The 23,028-nt window shown below is 33.9% G+C and overlaps 1 protein-coding gene across 1 annotated transcript in view; it reads right to left on the bottom strand.

Annotated features, from left to right (window-relative positions):
• Positions 1–20,161, bottom strand: part of LOC140745397 (uncharacterized) — a 71,016-nt gene extending 50,855 nt beyond the window's left edge. The window contains exon 1 of the mRNA XM_073077232.1: positions 20,000–20,161. Within this exon, the coding sequence (XP_072933333.1) occupies positions 20,000–20,027 (28 nt within the window). The 5' untranslated portion in view covers positions 20,028–20,161. The remainder of the gene's footprint in view (positions 1–19,999) is intronic.
• Positions 20,162–23,028: the final 2,867 nt, after the last annotated feature.

The following is a 23,028-nucleotide window of genomic DNA, read 5'->3' on the forward strand; positions in this document are numbered from 1 at the left end:
TGTACAGACATAATACATATTCTAATGTACTTAAGAAATTTAAAAAAATAATAAATAACAAACAGACATAATAACAAATTTCAATTTAATTTGTCTTACAAGTGCTCAAATAGTACATTACAATACGAGGACGAAAAATTTTTTTCTGACAAGTGTGAGTTTGCAGGCCGAGCCGCAGGCGAGGACTGCAATCACACGAGTCAGAAAAACATTTTTCGTCCGCGTGTTGTATAAAATTTTATATTACGGGGTCGGAAATGGGGGTTTTGCGCACGCGAAGCGTGCGTAAAACGTCAATTTACGCACGCCGTGATATAAAGAAAATTTCGTCACATTACAATTTTAGTTGCAAGTAATAACTGCACGAAACGGAAACTACCATTAGAATGTATTTAACCTAAGTTAAGGTGTAGTAACTATATTTTATGTATTCATAGCATTTGCATCATTTGCATGGAATGCAAATATTTTGTTTTAAATGCATTGACCTATGAATGGAAGTAATGGACCACGGATTTTTAGCGCAGCGCTGAAAATTTTGCTTTACTTCGTTATTATAACAATTTTGAGAGGTTTTCAAGGACCGAAATATAGATTTTTGAAGAGGTGTTAGTATGCAATGGCTTGTAGTTGTTTTAAAAGGCAAAACGTTTTATTAAGTCGCTTGCATTTTTTGATAGAATTTTACTTTACCTTTCCGAGGTACTTAGAAGAAAATTCGGGTGACTATACCGAAAATAAAGATCTATTTTTTTCCTTTCTACACTAAAAAACATAAAATATTTAATACTATGAAATAGTTAGAAATAATAAAAAATTTATGTTTAAGGAGTCTAATTTAAATATGTCTAGGAACCTCCCCTGTTTCAAGGAAAACCAATCTAAATTAATGAAACGTGCAGTCTACATGCAAAGCTCTAGTGCAGGTGGGAAGATTAAAGTTTGCTAAGTAGATTGAATGGAAAATGAGCCAAAATCCCATTTGAACTTCACAGTGTCTGATATAAAATATGGAGTCATTCCTTTCTTCATTATAATTCTTTTTATACAAACAAAGTCACAAAGTAAAACAGTCCACTTGATAGTAAGTGGTTACTACCGCCCATCGTCATCAACCCATTATTGTCCCACTGCTGGGCACCGCGCTGGCCAAGTGCGTATTGGTAGACTTCACATACCTTTAAGATTTTTTTTATATAAGTGTCTCAGGTATGCAGGTTTCCTCACGATGGTTTCCTTCACCATTTTAAGCAAGTGATAATTATTTTCTAATACTGCCGCCCATGGATACCTGTTATTCATTCCCTATAGAACAACAGTTACCTGAAGCTGATCACAGATGAGTTTCCACTTCTAATAACTAATATACCCTTCTGTATATTGATAGATTACGAATGAATACTTTTATAATAAGTTACATAAAATCTGTATCTATTTAAATAAATTTAAGAGACGCAAAAAGGTGACATGTATGAACCACTATCTACACGTGTCTGATACGTTTATTGTCTGAACATAGGTCAACGAACCTTAATACAAATACACTACATATTTTTACCAGATAAATCCTACTAGATATTACATTTTTACTTTACAGCACTAAGTACGGTTTAAAATCCTTTTTAGTAATAGTAAAAGTGTAAGTCTTCCGATATCCAGTACAAAACTAGTTTCATAACAGGATTTCCTGAGTTCCTGCAACATGGGAACCAGAAGTACACACTGGAACTACAAGGTACGGCTCATAGTTAACTGATACTTGATCGTAACGTCAATTAATCTTGTCACATTAACCGCGGGAGATCATGGTTGAGGTAACATTATGTTTTCAATGAAAAAAGTCCGATGTTATTTATTTATATCACGGAATAACTGAAATTAGCTTTAGATAACAGTAACTTAAACTTATCTGATAACACAAACATAAAATTATCAACGTATTACTTTTCCACTGTCGGGCATGAGTGTCCTCACAGACTGGAATTAGTTGGCAGTCCACCGCGCTTGCCAAGTGAGCATTGATAGTCTTCACACACACATAACTTATTTGTTTTAGAGTTGTTTAGAGATGTGTATGTTTTCTCACTATTTTCTTTCGCCGTTTAAGCAAGATATGAATTTTTAAAATACACAAATCGTCGAAAAATCAGAGGGGCCTTCCTGGGATTCGACCCATAGTCCACCTGATTCCTGAAAGGCTGTATTTCGAACCACTAAGCTAACATTGCTTTGCAACTATCACGGAGTTTACAATTTAGTTAATATTGTTCATTTATTTCAATGAATGAATTTTTACGAGCGAAGTAATCACTTTATAAGCGTAAAGCACTTAAAGATTGTAGATACAAAAACACACGTTATACACAAACGAACGATTGATTCGTTCAATTCATTCACATATTTTAAGCATAACGTGCTTAACTATTGTAGATTTATAGTACACAAATGAACGATTAATTCGTTCAATTCATTCACATAAAAAAGTTTTTGTGAATAGAGATAAAAATGTATTATTCTGCTTTCTCAAGTACATTCCAAATGACTGATTCCAATTATACCGTCCAAAGCCAAGCTTAGGGAGGCTGATATAAAAATCCTCCGGCCATGTTTCTGGAAATAGACTCATTCAGATAATCTCATTCGTAAAAATAGCCTGATACTTTGTTACGAAGCTCGAATATCGCATGTTAATTAGGGATTTGCGGCGCTTACAATATTCATTATTTTAACTAGATTCCGCGCGCGGTTCCGTCTGTAGATACAGTACTGAATGTTTTTTAAATTCTTACCAATGCAATGCAATTTTAAAGCCATATCTTTCAGGCAGATAAACAATTAAAACAGTATTTTTAGAATTTATTTATGAAGATTTATTATTATTATCTTCACTTATGAAGGTTTTTGTAGGTTAGACTTCGACCTCTCACGCTGAGGGGCTTAATTTCTAAGTCAAATTAAACGCGAGATGCGTTGAGTTTTCATAGCCATTAATTATTGTTGTAAAAAAATAATTATCACAAGCTTTTCGAGAATCAAAATCATCGCGACGAAACGACGCGCAGACGAAACCTACATGCCTAAGATAGGTATCTATATATAAAAACATTTTAAAGGTGTGTGATGTCTACCAATTCGTTGTTACCCAATGTGGTGGAGAATGGCCAAATCTTAAGAATAAAAAGGATTCTTATATTATTATTTTTACGTTGGAGTTCTTCCTTTGTGGTTCGTCTCCCGCGGCACCACCGCCGCACCTATTTCTACCTAATAACAGCAGTGTTACCTAATAGCTGCTGTGTTCCGTTTTGAAGGGTGTGGTAAGGGAGACATACTTTTCCGAGGCATTCCAGCTTAGTCCTCAGGGGTAGCGGCGCATCTGTGACCAACCCCAGGTAGGAATATCTAATCCTTTCTGGAATCGATTACAGATGTCCATGGGCGGCAATAGCCACTTACCATCAGGTAGACTGCATGCTCGTCTGCAACCCCTATGTTATAAAAAAAATCTGCCCTGAGGCCCGTGCCTAACAGTTGGACAGTAACGGGATAATTATAAAAATCTAAAACTTACTTTAGTTTATACCACTTTCAACTATTCTATTTAATTTGCGTGTCAGTAAAAGCTTCTCAAGCTAGTTACCACCCAACTAATATTTATGGCTTATTTAAATGTATTATAAGCATACCTGCTTATACAGGAATGTGTTAATTGTACATAGCGCCTAACACTATTTACGACCGGTAGGATACGATGTAAGCTTGACTGCACGGACTGTTAAGGGAGTTGTTCGATAACCACCGACTAGCGATTAACGGAAGTAATATTGAAAATGGAATTATAGTTACTGCTATTGATAGCTGTATGAGTTACAGTGAATGTGACTTAATAGGCTTTCCTTCATGAGCACAAAAATTACTGTTCTTCGCAGTCGGAAAGATTTAAGCTACATTTATATCTATTACAGAAATCTATCATTGGTGTTTATAATGGAACCTTTATCAGATTGTCTAGCTATTTACTAACCTTTAATATCAATATGATTTTGATCAGGACAGATAATTTTAAACTGTACTTACCAAAATGATATTGGCCTAGGTTGTGTTTTAAAAATCACTTAGGATACTCTTTAAATATAACTGAAATTGTTTCGTACGTAATTTATCGTTAAAGGACGTCGTTCGTAATGACGTGCTATCAAGTTTATGCTTCAAACCGCATTTACCAAACCTTACTAAGTTGTTTGGTACCTTCGATGAGTCTATAAAGATACTTTCACATCAGTAACATAGGCATGAGCAAAACATCAGGGAGTATTTTCTTTTGATGTGAAACATCTATAGCCGCACATAAAAAAGATTTCTGGCGTGGCGACGATTACCTTTAACTACATAGACAAATGTTCTATAAGGGACAGAGCTATTAGAACAATGTGATAAAAAAAGACAACTAGTGTTTGACCTTGCGTTTCAAGTGTACGCAAACGTAAATATTGACCATGGAATATAGTGACCAATGATTACTTCAGTCAAAACGGGACATCGATTTTTTTATGTCAAATACTTTTTACTTGAAAAAATATAGTTAGAAATAATAAAAAACACGCTTTTATGATAAAATTAACTAAAAAGTAGAAAATAATTTTCAATCTAGGAATCATTTAAGGAAAAGTAAATAGTATAATTGTGCAAAAAATGTGGGGCGCTTTATGAAAACTGATAAATGGAGCACCCCATGTTTTTTTCACAATTATTATATTTACTGTTACTTAATTGACAATGGCAACGGTTCATTTCGGAGACAACGGCACGAAGCATCGAAAAAAGGGACTGTCCCGTTAAAAACGGGACGTATGGACGTATATTTCTCATTGATACTCATGCTTGTCAAAGACAATGAAATAATGGAACAGAAGGTAAAAAATGTCCAGAACTGTCGATAATAGTTTTAGTACATCGTTTACGTAGAAATGTTATAGAACAGTTTAACTAAATAAATTATTATTATATAAATATATAATTTGATGAAAGAATGTATCTATACAGATGTATCGACTGGTTTAAAATATACGATTTAAAAATTGTTTATATTTATTATCGTATATTAGTAAAGATTACTCACTCCTAACAAGAAAATGTACCCAGTTTTGAGAATTGAAATAGTTGCGTAAAAAAGTTTTGCCAGGTCTCCGTGCTAAAATGTCCCTAAAATATTTGAAATAATTATTTATCTATTAAGTAAATTACGCAGTATTAGTTATTTATTTGTAAATTTTCTCTAAAAATGTTTTTATTTGTCAAGAATTCAAAAAAAACTTACTAATAAGCCGTTTGTGGCTTCATTTAATTTCAAGGCAGCGAAGTATCTTTACTAATTTATGTTTATTATTTTCAGTTTTATTTTACACACGACCATTAATTGCAAAGTTGTGTACATTTTATAAATGTACTAGCTGACCCAGCAAACATTGTGTTGCCATATAAATAAAAAAAACGTTAAGGGTGAACAACCCTTATCACTTAAGAGATATGAAAAATAGATAGATAGTAGCCAATTCTCAGACTTACTGAATATGCATATAAATTTTGATGAAAATCAGTAAGAGCGTTTCGCAGGAGTACAGTAACTAACATCGTGACATGCGAATTTTATATAATCTTACCGTGGTCTTTTTGAGGATTAATTTCTGGCTATACAAAGATTGTTTATTAAATTATGTTTAGGTTAATTTATTCAATTAAAGAAATTTTAAAATACCGTATACTATCCTATATAAATTTTATGGTAATATTTTTTATTATTTACCACAGATATCGAAGAAAATTTAGAGATTAGGATACAGAATTTCCCATATATCGATTTTATTTTATTAAAATAAACTATAAAAAGTTATATTTTGACTAAAACACACTAATATAAAAATTAAGCAGTGGGATCTTAAACTATAACATACACGTATGAACATCGTGAGCTTCAATAAAATGTCACTTCTGTTCTGTTGATCTATGGTCATAGATCAATGAAATTTTTTTCATTGATCTATGACAGTTCAATTCAATCAATGAAAGTTTTTGTCAATGAAAGTGATAAAGACGCAAAATGCATGGTCATGCATTTTGCGTCTTTATCACTTTCATTGACAAAAACATACTTTGTCTCTTTCTGGTTACTCATGTAATCATGGCGGATCGAACACGAAAAATAAACAAAATTTAATAATTTCTCTTCATTTACGTGTGATAGGTGATTCCATGAATCTTGTTTCTTTTTCGAGCATAATTTTTGCATTTATGCATTGCACAAGAAGGCATTTTGAGGCTTAAAATTCAAAATAATGACGTTTAACGTGTTCAGTGACATTCGTGTGTATTACTACGCCGCGCGAGAGCGACTGGAGTCGTTTTAACTCGTTTTACACCACTTGACGTATTTTGTATGTTTTAAGTATTGCCCGCTTATTTTTCTGATAATAAAATGTCTGACCGTGATAATTTAGAGAGTGAAAGTGATCAGCCTTCTGCAAAGAAAGCAAAATCACTCTATGACACACCATCAAGTCATCAGTAAGTTAATTATTTTTTTATAATTAAAGTATGCATTTATCTGTGCATTAAGCACGCGTATATTTGGTGTGTTTTGAGCGCCAGCAAATGTAAAATCTACTATCTTGGTAGATTAAAATTCACATAAAAATCATTGCATACAATGTTTTTAAATTATTAATTAATTTTAATGTCATTCTTCTCAGAGAATAAATTTATTAAGACTGACAGAATTGTATTTCAAAATCAGCTGATGGCGTGCAGCGCACGAAAGTTTTTTCTTATTTGTTATAAATATGAACATTAAAAAATTAATATGTTTTTTTCTGCATATTACCTACTTTTACAAAATAATGTCGATGTTTCACATCTGCCAGGCGTCCCGTGACGGCTCACATTTTTTTAGAAAATCTTATTGCTCTTACATCGTTTATCGCTCGTTGTGTGTTATGTGCCTATTGGCGCTTGGACAAGTATATCCAGATCTCTAATAGACTTGCAGGATATTACATGCGAACCAGTTAGGTGTAGGCACGAACTAGGAACTACAGGCTCTGTTATTTGCCTAATTGTAGGCATCCCGTCTCGGATACATTTTCACACGCGTTTTCTCTGAGATTTCATTATCTGTACTAGCCGGTAGAGTGCGGAAGTATTGGCGTAGCTAACACTAAGATTAAGCTATGAGTTGTTAGCGAATATTGCCTAAATGTCTAAAATGTTTGTAGAATAAGGAACTAATTTAAATTATACCGATTTAGTATTTGCATGTTAGATTGTTTCAAGTAATTTAAAAATAATAAGGAAATTAATAAAAATACAGTAGGTTGCGGATTGTGGTGTATTGTGTAGCGGTCTAGAATAAGTATTTATAGACACTGTATATAGATGCTTTTCATCTAGGTTTTGATAAGTTATTTAAAATTTACATGCAGATACCTTTGCATACAAGTGCATTTTCTAAATCGATAAAATATTAGGCTCTTTATATAAAATAGTTTTAAAATGTTAACTGTTTCATACATTATTGTTTTCATTTTTGTACTTTAAATTATTTTGTTTTAGGGCGTCCGGTAAAAATGACTTTGTTTGTATTGAAGAACAGTAAGATAGGCTCGCGCGCATGCGGCGGTTATTACACGCGCGGCGGGCGCCCGCTTGCCTATTTCTCGAAATCAGTTAAGTGCCACCACTACATAGCGCGTGTTGCACGCAGCGTATGCTCGCAGCGGGTCCCAGACTGTTTGAACGCCCACTCCGTACACACGAGTCTGTTTTAACGAACGCCCTTACTTCATTTTAGGCACGTCAAATGTCAAATTCACGTTCTAGAGCAATTTCCGGTTCATCTGCGTCGCTATCGATAGTCAATGAGCAGAAAAACCGGCTAAGTTTAAGTTAGATAGCGCATTGCGGGTTCCGTACTATTCTCAAGTATACCAGGTATATTTTAAAAACGTACCAAAAGAAACTTTCATTCATTTATTATGCGAATTTTAGTGCTAAATCAACGCGTTTCTAATTAATTGTTGATTTAAATTAAAGGTTGCATCAACAACATCAAGATACTTGTGTATTATAAAATATTTATTTTTGGCACTTTATAAACAAATGCTTCTGGTGAAAAGCGCCCTAAGACGTAATTTTATTTATTTAACTACTTTTTTCATATTTACAATAGCAACCATTTTCAAAACTTGACTTATTTAGGTACATTAAAATATTTTTGAAGACTTTCATTTTTTCTCGAAAATATAAGGAACTCCCAATATGAGATTTCAATTACGAATTCCATCCAACTTTATTTATGTCGTCGCCTAAGCCTATGAGCTCATTGATTCGGATCGGATTAAATATAATGGGAAAATGTTATCAAAGAACTCGGGAATTAATTTATTTGGGAAAATTCAATAAGCGACATCTTGAATGTTGAGGCTTAGGATAAAACAAAATTAAATGATTTCCACGAAAATTTTGTTAAAATATTAAATACTCAATTATAAAATCGACATTGAAATTTATTGAAAACTTTCATGTTCAATGATTCAATGGAATTGCTTTTGACAAATTCTTACTTGAATTCCTAGAATCCATTTTATAATAAACATTCTTGAAGATTTTTCTTGGAAGCGAAACAAATATTACGCGCTTTCTGAAGATATTTAATTTGATTTGCTAATAGAAATAATTTTCGCAACGTTTAAAGTTACGAAGTCACAAAAGTCGTCTTATTTCAAGATATTTGAACTATTGGTAATAGGAATAAGTTTTCATCGAAATGTTCCTAAGGGTGATTGCACACTAACATCAAGTATTGGTTTGTATTACGTTTCAGTTCAATATTAAGCTAATTACAATTCGACTATCATCCAAGCTTTTTAAAAATGGTTGAATCCTTTGTGGTTCGATTCAGCACCACCGCCACACCCATTTCAGAATAATAACAGCAATGTTACCTGCTGCACTCTAGTTTAAAGGGTGTGGTAAGGGAGACATACTTATCCGAGTATGGTTTGGGTGTACAAACTGTACAAGTACGACCGCCACACGTATTTCTTGCGTGAAGTTGTTCTTTCATTTGCAAACGGTGTGGATGTAGAATGACTTACATTTTATCGGGCGTCCTATGTTAGTCCTCAGAAAGGCAACGCATCCATAGAATTATAGACAGATAAAGATAGAGAACCTATGAAATTTCTGTGAATGCATCAAGATGATATAGCGAATAGTACAGTTATAGATACGAGTAACATTGGATTGAATCACATCAAAACTGTGATTACTCTGATTGTTTCTCATCAAAGAAATTTGCTTCGAACGTGACTCGAATAAAGCGGGGTAACTATACATTGATAAGGATTTATCATAATGATTGAAAGTTAGTGAATACTTTGAAGGTGGAGAATCCTTTGTTGTTCTACTCCGAAGGCACCTCTAAACCATTTCTGCCTAAAAACATCAGTTTTACCCTCTGCGGCGTTCCGCTTAGAAAGATGTGCCAAGAGTGACACATTTATCCAACTCATTTAAACATAGTCGTCAGAGGTCGCCCTATGTATGCCTCACATATCAAACCCTTTAGACCGGAACACAGTTACTCTGAATTTAGCTGTTTTTTGAGCAGAAAAAGATTTAGCGGTGGTACCTCTGAAGTTGAACCATAAAGGGGTTTTACCAACTTCAAAAAATTTGTGATCATCCCTGGAATTCCAATCTCGGATTTCGAGCGTCAAGAGTTCGGATTTCAAATCACAAGGCCATCACAGTTTTTTTGGATTCTAACATCCTGCATTCTAGTATCCCATATTTTTTATATTTATAATTTAAGCGTAGCAGACAAACATACAGTCCACCTGATGGTAAGTGGCTACTGCCGCTCATGGACATCTATAATCAACCCTAGATAGGATTAGATATTCCTACCTAAGGTCAGCCACAGATGCGCCCCTACCCCTGAGGACTAAGCTGTAACGCTTCGGGAAAGTATATCTCCACCATTCCCTTCAAACCAGAACACAGCAGCTTAACGTTGCTGTTATGAGGCAGAAATAAACAAATTATGAAACACGGTTTATAAACAACAACAATTCGTGATCTATCTTTGTTGACCTTTGCTTTATTACTCACGGAAATCGGCCAAGTTCAAAACATTACAGTAAATAAAGCCTATTGGTAATATTTTGAGAACAAACGTTTCAACTTTCAAGGATATTTAGTAATTCATAGAATATCCCGAAAAACATGGTGAATATATTTTCTTTGGTGAAGTTTTGTTTTCCTGCGTAGTAATTTTGGAATTTGTATAACAGCGTCGAATTTTATTATAGCTATGATGTATTTTATCTTTTTCGTGTAACTGCATAGCATGCTAATGTTTATGTATATTTCCTAGCCACTAGCTAGCTAGCTAGTTCATTAATAATGATATTGGTTTTAGTGAAAATATATAACCATATTTAATAACAAAACATAAATAACTAGAGATTTTTATATGTTATTCTCACAATTTAGAAGAATCCAACTACACCTATTATGGTAAAATCTGTCAAGCCTTATGGATTGCAGGGCATACCAAAGAATGAGGGATACCTACATATTTCTTTCTTTTAAAGAAATAAGTATATAAAGTAAACCACGAAAGATAATACATATTTTTATACTTTTGTTTGTTTGAAAATTTTAAATTTTTATATATAGACATGTAGGTCATTGACAAATTAAAATAATTATCTATGATTAATCCCAACATAACCCTTCTAATACTATCATAAGGAAAACACTCACTATTATAACAAAAAACTGTCTCCACTATAAAGCAAACCTTTTCAATCTACAGTACATTTCCCAAACGCTAACTGCAACACGGAACCCATTTGACCCGAGATAGGGCCGCGCGATATTTCACAGCGTTTCACTGTAGGCGATCTCCATTCCAAATGCTGTACTTGACCTTACGACCCTATTACTTATATTTCTGTAGTGAATACTCAAACCTAACTATATTAAAGATTTATATTTCCTTCACGTCATCTATGAGTATTGAATTTATTTATGTTCATAATGTACGTATAGGTTCAGCATATTGCTTAAGAAACGGAAGGATATGTGTAATAATGTTAGAAAATCAAGTAGGTATATAGAAATAGAAACCATGATATTCAAACAATAAGTACTAATTATTTGGACTAAAATTAATAAGGGTTTGCAATTATAAGAATACTTAAATTAAGCCCTAAAATAATTATACTGTGTGTGAAATCTACAAAGTTAAGCAACATCGGGCGTGGTCGAGAGTTGGATGGGTGACCGTTAGTGGCTAAAAGTCATCCGTGCTTTCGTGCTTCAGAGAGCATGCTAAGCCACTAGTCCTGTTAGCCTTAGTCCTGAATAGCAATCGTGAAACCTTTTCCGAGCGTGTAAAGGTCGGAGAGAAAAATATTGCAATACGTATATATATATATAGGTATATAGGAGTAGCACGAGCATGCATTCCACCTGATGGTAAGTTGCTACTACCGCCCATGGACATTTGTAATCAATCCCAGATAAGATTAGATATTCCTACCTGAGGTCGGACCCAGATGCGCTGCTACCCCTGAGGACTAAGCTAGAACGCCTCAAAAAGTATGTCTCCCTTACTACACCCTTCAAACCAAAATACAGCAGCGGTTAACACTGCCATTGTTAGTAGAAATAGGTGTGGCAGGGCTACCGACGGAGTCGAATCACAAAGGGTTCTACCACCTTTCTAAGAATTACTACCTACTATGAATTAAGCATACCATATGTTAATATACAATGCTAGTAAAATGCAAATACGAGTATACTCGTAACATCACTGAATAATTTTTCGCTTCTATATATCCAATATGTCGAATCACCAAACGCCAATTATATTTTATTTCTAAACGAAATATAATTGATGTTTGATTCTACAAAGAAACGTGTTTGAATGCGATTAGCGTATACAAAGACACAAATTCGCTTTTCACTACGATCTAGTGTTAACTCGACGGATACTAGAAACTTTCCTATAACATAATATTATACATTCAAATACTCGTACAAAAGTATACAAAGAACTGAATGGGGACACTCAGAATATCACTAAATATTACGGACTATAGTAAAGTAGCACGAAAATAATTCTGCTATATTATTTTAGTGCAAAAGCAGCATAAATATTTTCAAACAATTAAATTTACGTCATATTATAGATAATTAAGTAATACACTCAAAATATCACTGTAAATATTATGGACTAACGTAAAATAGCACGCAATGACGTAACGAAATAAATCCGTTATACCTATTATTTTTTGTGCAAAAACTGCCTAAATATTTTGAAATGAGTTTAGTTTATACTTATATATTGAACTCTGAATATCACTGTAAATATTACGGACAATCGTAAAATAGCACGCGATGATGCAACGAAATAACTCCGTTATATTATTTTGAGTGAAATAATAACGTAAATATTTGTAACGGTTATATAATTTTGCGTTATATTTATGTAACAATTATAAATTGTTACGTTTATATAACTCTATTCGTAACTGATATTATACTATGTACACTGATATTATATTCCAAAAAAATAGTAAAATAATCACTCATTACTTAATACCAGTGAGCAGAAAAAATATAATATACATCGGTTTTTATTGTATTTTCTAGGGTTATAACCATTTGTTATTTTGATTAAGCAATAATTAATTTTCCAGTAACATTACTCAATTGTATTAAATACACATTGGAGGAACAATATGTCAGTGCAACTTTTATGGTAGTAGAAAATACATATCATGCCCAGACATTTAAACATGTTGTTACGTATATAATAACATGTTTTATAGAAAAAACACACTGAAATAATCTTTGGTTTTTAAAATACGTTACATCATAATTACGTAAAATTTCAGCACTTTTTTGTTTTTATGGCATATAACGCACTTGATTATAAGTAATAATGTATGTAACGTAGCCACATATCCAATCACTCAGCAGTCCCAAAATTTTAATAAATCCAACAACACCTTAATTTTAAAATTCATCAAACCATTTGGGACGTAGGGCGTTCCAAAGAATGAGATATCTAAATATATATAACTCAAAGGTGACTGACTGACATAGTGATCTATCAACGCACAGCCCAAACCACTAGACGGATCGGGTTGAAATTTGGCATGCAGGTAGATGTTATGACGTAGGCATCCGCTAAGAAAGGATTTTGATCAATTCTACCCCCAAGGGGATAAAATTGGGGATGAAAATATTACTTCGTATCCCAAGCGAAGCCGCGGGCAAAAGCTCGTACATACATATACATAAAAAGAAACAAGACATACATACACATAAAAACATACACTCGAAAAACCTGTAATAGGTACTCAATCCACACACATCACTAGCGAAACAAGACATAAATGAAACTTTTTACGGTCGTGGAAAAAATCAACACCTTCACATGCACTAAGTATGTTGATACACGGATAATGCCACAATCAGCCGTGTGAAGGCCCTTATGGGAACCATTCAGATTTATATCATTATAATTATTTTGTTCATTGTTTCGTATAAGAACATTGCGGAAATGTTAATATGATAGGTGTTTCGTGTAAAATGATACTGTACGTAATGGATTTTGGTAGCTAATCTGTCCTTAAAGATCGAATTATCTTCGCGTTTTGTTTTTGTGATAACGTCTTAGGATTGAAATATAATACAAGATATTCTAAGAATCACCGACAATGAATTCTATTATGTATAAGCCTTACGGCTTCCTGTGTTATCTCGAGTAGTGTTTGCTAATCTATAACTTAAAATCAGCCATTGGTTAAGATTTGTAGGACGTCACTACTTGTTAGGCCTGGCTATACAGAACGCGTATTCTAACGCCGCGCTAGGGTGTTAGCGTTAGAAATAAATCCTGACCCCACTGAGTTGTGTTGTACTGAGTTACTAGTAAGCGGCCACACAGCGCGTACTCGTACGCGCTCGCGTATTTTTTGCCTTATAATGCTTGCTTGTACGCAAATCTGTGAAAAAGTACAACGTCCAGCGACAAGAACGCCTAGCGCCGCGACAGCCGTACGCGTACGCGCTCTGTGTAACCGCTTAGTACTAACTCAGTACAACACAACTCGGGACTAAAACGCGGCGTCAGGATTTTGCCCTAGCTCTCGCCTAGCGCGGCGCTAAAATACGCGCTCTATTTGGCCAGGCCTTTAGTGTTCTATTTCTGAATTTTAAGTTACGTAAGCTGTGGTCTGGTTTGAGAGGTTTTTTTTTATAATATAGGAGTAGCACACGAGCATACAGTCCACCTGATTTTAAGTGGCTACTGCCGCCAATCAATTGTCTATCTATTACGGTTATCTATTACGTCAAATGTCTATCTAGTTTAATAGATAGTGCCCTGTGTCAGACAGGCAGACGGACAGACAGCGGAGTCCTAGTAATAGGGTTTCGTTTTTACCCTTTGGATACGGAACCCTAAAAAAATGTATACAAGGACGTTCAAAAATAAAGTTATAAGCATTATATTTGTGCAGGACTCACAAAGCTCGATTACAAAATTTAATGAGAACAAATTCTTCCAAGTTACTTAAGAACATCCCGGGCCCTTGAGGGCTAATTTGAAAACCGATTGACATCCAAAATCAAATAACGTAGGAGATTGCATATTTGTTCGAGCGACGAAATTGGAAGACGAATTAGGACTGGGGGCCTACCACCACCTTTTAAAAACCATCATAGTTCAGGAAAGTTTTATTTCAATATTGCATCAACATTATTTTCTTTCGTACCTCCCTAAAACAGTTTTGTTTTATTCATGCCGAGCGATGTAAAAGAATGAGTAGTTTGTCTATACCTTATCCAAAAGGAGACGAGACATCGAAACTAGTGTCATCTCTTTCGCACCACGGTCTTGATTGTGTTCCGTCATACGCAGTTGATCAAACTTAAACCGTTGTTCATTTTTCTCTTATCCATTGTATAAAACCAACTGAAATTGTCATATTTTGCTTAAAAAGTTAAATTTCCTGCATAAAAGAATGATAAATTTCGACCGACATAATACAAAACTGCTAATTGTAATATTATAAAAACAATCTTACTTTAACGAGGCCGTGGTACGAAATTTCAATGTATGATTCAAATAATATTGTTTTAAGAGATGGTAGTAACCCCCCTGTTTTGAAGTCGATTAAAGACGAAATACGAGCCCGGTGTTATTAAACTCTAGTCGAAAATAAACGGAGACGGAAAAAGTTAAGACGAATCTCATTTTACGGCATTTATTTAGCTTTTACATTTGTTCATTCCCCCTTGAAATGCTGCTGTATACATTTTAATGGGTTTTCTTTGAGATTAAAGTTATTTACGGATAAATACGTTCCCTCTGGAACGTATCTGGACTCAATTACGAGGTCTGTAATCCGTAGTCTATTAGGGATTATAAGATAGAGCCTTTCGTGGTTCCACTATGGCAGTGCTACTGCCACATCTCTTCCTATCGCTTACTTAAAACTCTCATCTAGAAACTACATAATATGTATTCTATGATAATTTATTCAATTTCCTTAGTTATTACTCATCACCTATCATTTTATCACCTATCACTATAATATGTTTGTCCGAATTTGTAACACGTATTAAATGCACACACAAATACACACACGCACACACAAACACATACAAACACGCGCGAACACACAAACACGCTACAACTACTATGTTTACTATCTAGTCTTCTACGGGAGGACACTGATGACCTTGGGCTTACACTACTACATATTTGTCTGTTACTTCAGTTATATAAAATATGGTATTTTGTCAGCACATAAGGTTACCAAAATGCCATGTTAAATCTAACGACCGATAGTAACATTAAAGTGGTCTATAACAGCATTCCCATGACATGAAGCACTTAATTTTAACTGAGGTTACACTTGTTACCAGTTATACTAGTTAAGTCTAGTAGAGAGATGTTTTGTTTACTTGGATTTTATCATAAATCGAGCTTTTGCCCGCGACTTCGCTCGCATTACGAAGTAATATTTTCATCCCCTATATTATCCCCTTGGGGGTAGAATTGATCAAAATCCTTTCTTAGCGGATGCCTACGTCATAAAATCTACCTGCATGCCAAATTTCAGCCCGATCCGTCCAGTGGTTTGGGCTGTGCGTTGATCACTATGTCACCTTTGAGTTATATATATTTAGAAGATATAAGCATAATGGCAGGCAAGCTTCATAAAATTGCCTTAAACTTTTAAAATGTTCGGGTTTTAATTATATTAAAAAGGTGAATAAAAAACGTCGCCGGAATCAAACCATCACTGAAACGCATATTTGTTGGCAAATAATTCTATGGGACATTTTTTATATTTGTAAAATGAACTCAACTTTTTAAACTGGGGGCCTCCATTCATCTTTCCGCCCCTGGCCACAGTGGCACCTTTATGCGCCAATGATCACCTTACACTAATTCTAGAGGAGCAATATTTTACATTATGGTTCCACCAACCTGGAGAAGCAGAGATAACAGTAATAGCAGTAATAGCCTAATGGTTAAGAAACTCGAACTCTCGATCAAGGGGTCCGAGGTTCAAATTCCAGGCACGCATTTCTGATTTTTCGAAATTATGTGCGTATTAGAAATTAATTATCACATGCTAAAACGGTGAAGGAAAACATCGTGAGGAAACCTGCATAACCGAGAGATTTATAAAAAAAATCTCAAAGGTATGTGAAGTCTACCAATATGCACTTGGCCAGCGTGGTAGAATATGGCCTAATCCTTCTCATTCTGAGAGGAGACCCGTGCCCAGCAGTGGGACGATAATGGGTTGATGATGATATTGATGATGATGAACCTGGAGAAAGATCCATATCTAGAAATAGGATATTCAAAACCTTGATTTTATAGCCGTGAGTAAGTAAAAGTTAATTAAAATTAATCTCTTTTATTAATAGATCCTTGTAAAATATAAATCTGGGGTAGTAATTTATCACACTGCTTTGTCATAGGTGTCATATGTTAAATGAAAGTAGCTGAGAAACATAGTTTGTGGATGACTCCGCAAACGTGAATAAATGAACACGATGGGCACAGAATGTGGGGCAAAGTAATGGATGTCTTCCGAGTCATATTAATGACGGGATAGTGTGAGAGGACTTCCTAAAACTTATGAAACACATTTATTATATTTATTTTTTTGTTTATAGAACCAAAAAAAAATTCATGTTAAGTAGAAAAATATGCATATCCAGATATTCCTTAACTTAATTTATACTTAGGCTAGACGCATTTGCAGATTTTTATAAGATATTTCTTTCTTAATAAATACCAAATATTAAGACCGTATTGACGTAAGATTCTTAAAATTGAATAATAAATAGAAAGTTCCTTATAATTGCTCTCTAAAATAATTAAGACTTAATTGGTAATTAAAAATTACATTTAAAATAGGTTTCATAAGATGGTTCACACAATGTATGTATTGCTCAATGTCCTTTGAAATTTTATAAAGTCTGTAAAATAATGTTATCCACGGTAAATGCGCTATTTCAAACGTGTTACTGTTATATTAGGAAAATTATTTTCTGTTTTAATATTTAAGTAAAAATAATCATTTAAAGTAATATAAAATGTATAACTCTTTATGAAGAGTTCCATTGTATTTTACTGTCTGTGGCCGGTTACCATACCAGTCTAACACGGAATGGGTCTCAGGTTCGGTCCCCGGCCAGTCTAATGTCTAAATACTGAATTTATTTGTGTTGGGTTTAGGTAATGCGTACACAACACAGGAAAAATCCTACGCTATGAGTATTTATTAGCAACAATATTATCATTTTATAATACCTAACATAATAATATATATCCAATAACCATCTAACTATCATCATTCAGACAAGAATACTCCTCAATGAAACGTCTAGTATTATAAAAGACAATTTGTAACAGCACGATTGATTTCGAAAACAAAATCATTTCACAATGCTAAATGGTTCACATTAAGATAATTATCTGTCGGAAGATGAATGATTCGCTCGAAAGATATCGGTTACTATCGTTAGCATACTTAGATGTAGAACAAATGCTTGCATGCGACAGATTTGCAAGAAAATGCTTGTAAATTTATTTAATAAGCCTCGAAATTGTATTGTTTTTGTTACATTAAATAAATAGCGAGATGTTTGTATTCAATTTAGAACTATTGTTATCTATTTTTCACGATAAAGAAGATTTAATTTTGTTTCTTTTGATTTGACATTATATAATAAAAGACTACGAAGAAAATTATATAAAATGTCAGAGGAACTACAGGAAAGAATATCGAAACATTCAATATGTATTTTTGAAAACACAGAAATAATAATATTTTCCGAAACAAATGTATATTTAGAACATTTAATTATCAAATCGATTAAAAAAATCTGCAAGTACAAATTTGGACGAGAAGGGTAGACCCTTACTTTAGTGAGGGTTCCAGTAATCCGTAAAGGTTAAAGTATACCCGCTCTGACCTGTCAGGGAAATGTAAGACCCTTGAGGGCTTTCAACTATGGGTCGGGTAGCGAGTATTTATTAAATGAATGTGTAAAATAAAACACGAAGAGAGTTATTACTGTAATGGTAGTAAAATAGTGGATCTGGCTATTAAATTTTTGTTACTCATTATTTGACGCATTAAGTAATACTAGTAATTATTATAAGAATTTAATCCGACTGCTTATAAATATATTCTATCTCACTACAATTTAGTCAAATCAAACGACACTTCGTTTTTATCCTTAAATCCTTCAACCCATTTAAATTACAAAGCGTGCCAAATGGTGCAAAATAAATGTACTTCGATAATAAAAACGCATGATAAACCTTACCCTCCTCAATGAATAAAAATAATTATTTCGTGAATATAATAGGAATAAACAATGGATAAAGTACAACTGGTATAAAATGATTATTACAGTCCAAAGTTAGAACATGGCTCAAATTCAAATTATTTGATTCCTATTTCGCTTCCGCTGCGGTTTGAGTGCAGCGGAGAGCAATCATTCATCTCTGTTGAAATTCTAATTCTAGTTGTGGATAAACACGGACTGTGCGAAGTGAAAGATATTTGAATAAATTCACAGTATTCGTGCTAAGTAAATTATTATTTGACGTACAAATAAATGATTCTTTAAATATACCCGAAATTATGTTTAGTTAATAAGGTGTGATTTATAAGCGTGAAAAATTTATACGGTTAGGTTTTTTTACCCTAAGGATTCAATTTTTTTAATAGTTCAGAGACAACCCAGCTGTCTATGGCGAATGATACCTCAAAGAAAGAAAAGAAAATGTCGATCTAAATTGTATATTTTTATTTATTAAGAAAAAATACCAAGAAGGATGTACCTATACCATAGGAATGTTTAATTCATAAAAATACGGCAAATGTTTTTAAATATTTTTATCTAACAAAATATATTTCCTTTTACAACCTTTTATTTATTGTCTCCTTTGTTTCAATATCAAAAATTTTAGATAGTACCTACATAAAGTTTAAATAGTACATAACAAGTACAGTGCTTTAAAAAATACAATTTGATATAATAACTTTGAGTAATAAAACGTATGCGAGACTAGGCCCTCCCACTAATTTATTTTAACCGCAAGATGCGAAGTGAAACCGTGCAAATAAGAAATTATAATAATAACTAATATTAAAATTCTAAAACAAATTACGCCGGCGTATATAATTTTAGAAAGTTAATTTCCCCTTCAATAAAATTCTTAAAAACCCCTAATAAAGGCTATTAAGAGTTTAGACATCCGCCATTTTTAATTGTTTCACCGATAATTGTTTATTTCAGTCTTCCTCTTCAATGTTTCAATTTAATACAATATTTTCGTTAAAAATTTGCAAACAATAAAAAAATATTTTAATAAACTTACCTAAAAGTAGAATAATTTTCATCGCCATCTTGTAACACAACACACAAAGGAATAACGGTTAAAATTCGAATTTGAAATTGGAGCGTTTATTTTGAATAGAGCGGCGGTGTACGTCGCGCGTAACCGCCGAGTCGCGTGTGTTATTGTTGCGCACGCGCATAGCCGGCTGCACTGCGTTCACTTTCTACGTCTGGTGGGGCAGCCCTAGGAACTCCGGGAAGCTAAGGGTTTGTTGACACTGGCCATATGACCACACAAAATTGCTTGAAACTGTAATTCGTTAGAACGCATCCTCATTTTTTATGTAGGAATTTAAGGTTTTTTTTATAAATATTATAGGAGTAGCAGACGAGCATGCAGTCCACCTGATGGTAAGTGGCTACTGCCACCCATGGACATCTGTAATCAACCCCAGATAGAATTAGTAATATTTCTACCTGAGGTCGGCCACAGATGCGCCGCTACCCCTGAGGACTAAGCTGGAACGCCTCGGAAAAGTATGTCTTCCTTACCACAACACAGAACACAGCAGCGCCTAACACTGCTGTTATTAGGCAGAAATAGATGTGGCGGTCGTGCCGCCGGAGTCGAACCACAAAGGGTTCTACCACCCTTAAAGAAGGTAGAAAGAAAGATAAGACTCTATAGAAAGAAATGCAAATGAGCATGCTATCCACCCGTAAATGACAATCGTCACACACGGACATCAATAATCAACGTCTGATAGGATTAAAGTTCTATCTAGGCTGAGGTTGACCACAGGAACATTGCTACCTATAAAGACTAAGCTGAAACATCTCATGAGATTCTCTCCCTTACGAAATGATCAAACTAGAACACTGCTGTGCTTAACACTGTTATTGTAAGGCAGAAACAAATGTTACCGTAGTGCCTTCGAAGTCGTATCACTATTGGTTCTATTACATTTAAATATTAATCATCAATCATATAAGCTATCAATGCTATCAACAGTTTATACATAGCTCTCTAAGACAGTGTTTTTCAATCTTTTTCATAGCACGACATTTGCATTAGTATGTGAAACAATTTTGCAACGTCCTACTCTCTGTCAATTCTACTTATATTTAATTAGGTTACCAATATGATACCCAATCAAAATGTTTATTCATTTTCAATTACAATTAGGTACTGGTTAAATAGATAGATAAATGAATGACGACAGGGAGTCGCGACACACACTTTGAAAAACACTGCTCTAGGATGTTATCGGATATGACAATGTGACACTTAATTAGTGTCAGCCTGTCACACAATGGACGGGTGAAACGAAATTAATTTATCATAACATAAATTCTCTTCCATACTTGTTTTAAGCTCCATCAACCGCTGACAAAATTACACAAGTGAAGTAGAGTATATAGATAGAGTTACTAATTAGTGGTGTTTTTTTGCCGTTGAAATGATCACTATAATAATTTTATTAATGTTTTGTGCATTCAGTTTCATTCATTCATTCATTTTAGAATATAAATTACTGATTTAATTAGTAGGTAGATAAATTTTAATTATGAAAAGTAATATTATATTTAATACTAGCCGACCCGGCAAACTTTGTACCGCCTCAAAATCTATTTATGAAACATATTTCATATAAAATATAGCCTATGTTACTCGTGGATAATGTAGCTTTCGAATGGTGAAAGAATTTTTAAAATCGGTCCAGTAGTTTTTGAGCCTATTCATTACGATCAAACAAACAAACAAAGATTTCCTCTTTATAATATTAGTATACATAGCTCTTTATTTATTCAAACATAAATGGATAAAATACTTATGTCTTCTTCTGAAACGTTTTTTAGCGAATGAGCTTGCAGCCCACCTGATGATAAGTGGCCACTCACGCGGATATCAGTGATTAACAACTACCTGGGGTAGGACTGAAGTCCTAACTGTACCCTTACCATGAGGTTTCAAAACATCCCCACAATTTTACGTTACGTTTACTCAATCCATTATTCTGTTCCGTTTGCTTCAGTAGACTGAGTAAACGTAACAATAATTAAATGCTCAAGTATTTTAGTCTGCCTCACATTTCCGCAAAAAAGAGAGACAAAACATAAAGCGCCAGTTTGTCAATTTAGACATTTAATGTTACGTTACTGACACTATAATTCTGATACAATCCGCTAGGGGTCTGATTGGAATTTGTATGGGCAAATACGTAAACAAATACCAAAACAGTCATATTTGTCAAAACGTAAAAATTCATCGTAAGGGTACTGAGGTTCGTATAGATGTGTCCGCACCTCTGAGAACTAGTTGGGTTGTATTATTCAATAAGACAATTAGACATGCCATGGTAGATATAGGTGTTGTTTTGGTCCCGTTGAAGCCGAAAGACAAGCACCTTCGAATAACCGAGCTTGAGAAAAAAAAAAAACATTTACAAAAGGTATATCTTACAAAAATTAAACCTTTTTCAACGTAATATCAAATTCATTTCTACCCATTTCTAACTTACCTTTATATTTACTCATCCTGCCATATTCCAAGAAAACCTTGAAGGTGGCCCAAATTTTAGGCAAATAATCTAATTACAAGCTTTTGTCACCCACAGAATATTAGCAAGGAGTAGTCCTTGGGAAGGAATTCCTGGAAAATTGAATTAATTTTGTGTAAAATATTAACCATTTTGCAAGGGTTAATTTATGTCAACTCGACACTCGTCGGTGAGTGGGTTACACAAGGCGTGGAAAGGGAGGAAATTTTGTGAACATTTCTTTCATATGTAATATGAAATATGAAAGAAATATTACAGTTAAATGTGTCTGTGACTAACCAAATGCTTACAATACAATGATGTAACTAGTGCTACAGTAACCACTTAATTCAAGTAAATTAACCTTTATCAGTAACTAGTAGTAAAGTTATGTGCATATTGGAAATACTTTAGCCGTAAATGAAAACATCTTTCTCAAAGGCTTGTTAGTCTATCATATTTTTTTTTTATAATATAAGAGTAGCAGACGAGAATGCATTCCACCTGATGGTAAGTGGCTACTGCCGCC

Source organism: Epargyreus clarus, unplaced genomic scaffold, assembly GCF_041222505.1.
Source record: "Epargyreus clarus isolate Ecla_fem2 unplaced genomic scaffold, WU_Ecla_fem_2.2 ptg000010l, whole genome shotgun sequence".
NCBI classification, from domain to species: domain Eukaryota; kingdom Metazoa; phylum Arthropoda; class Insecta; order Lepidoptera; family Hesperiidae; genus Epargyreus; species Epargyreus clarus.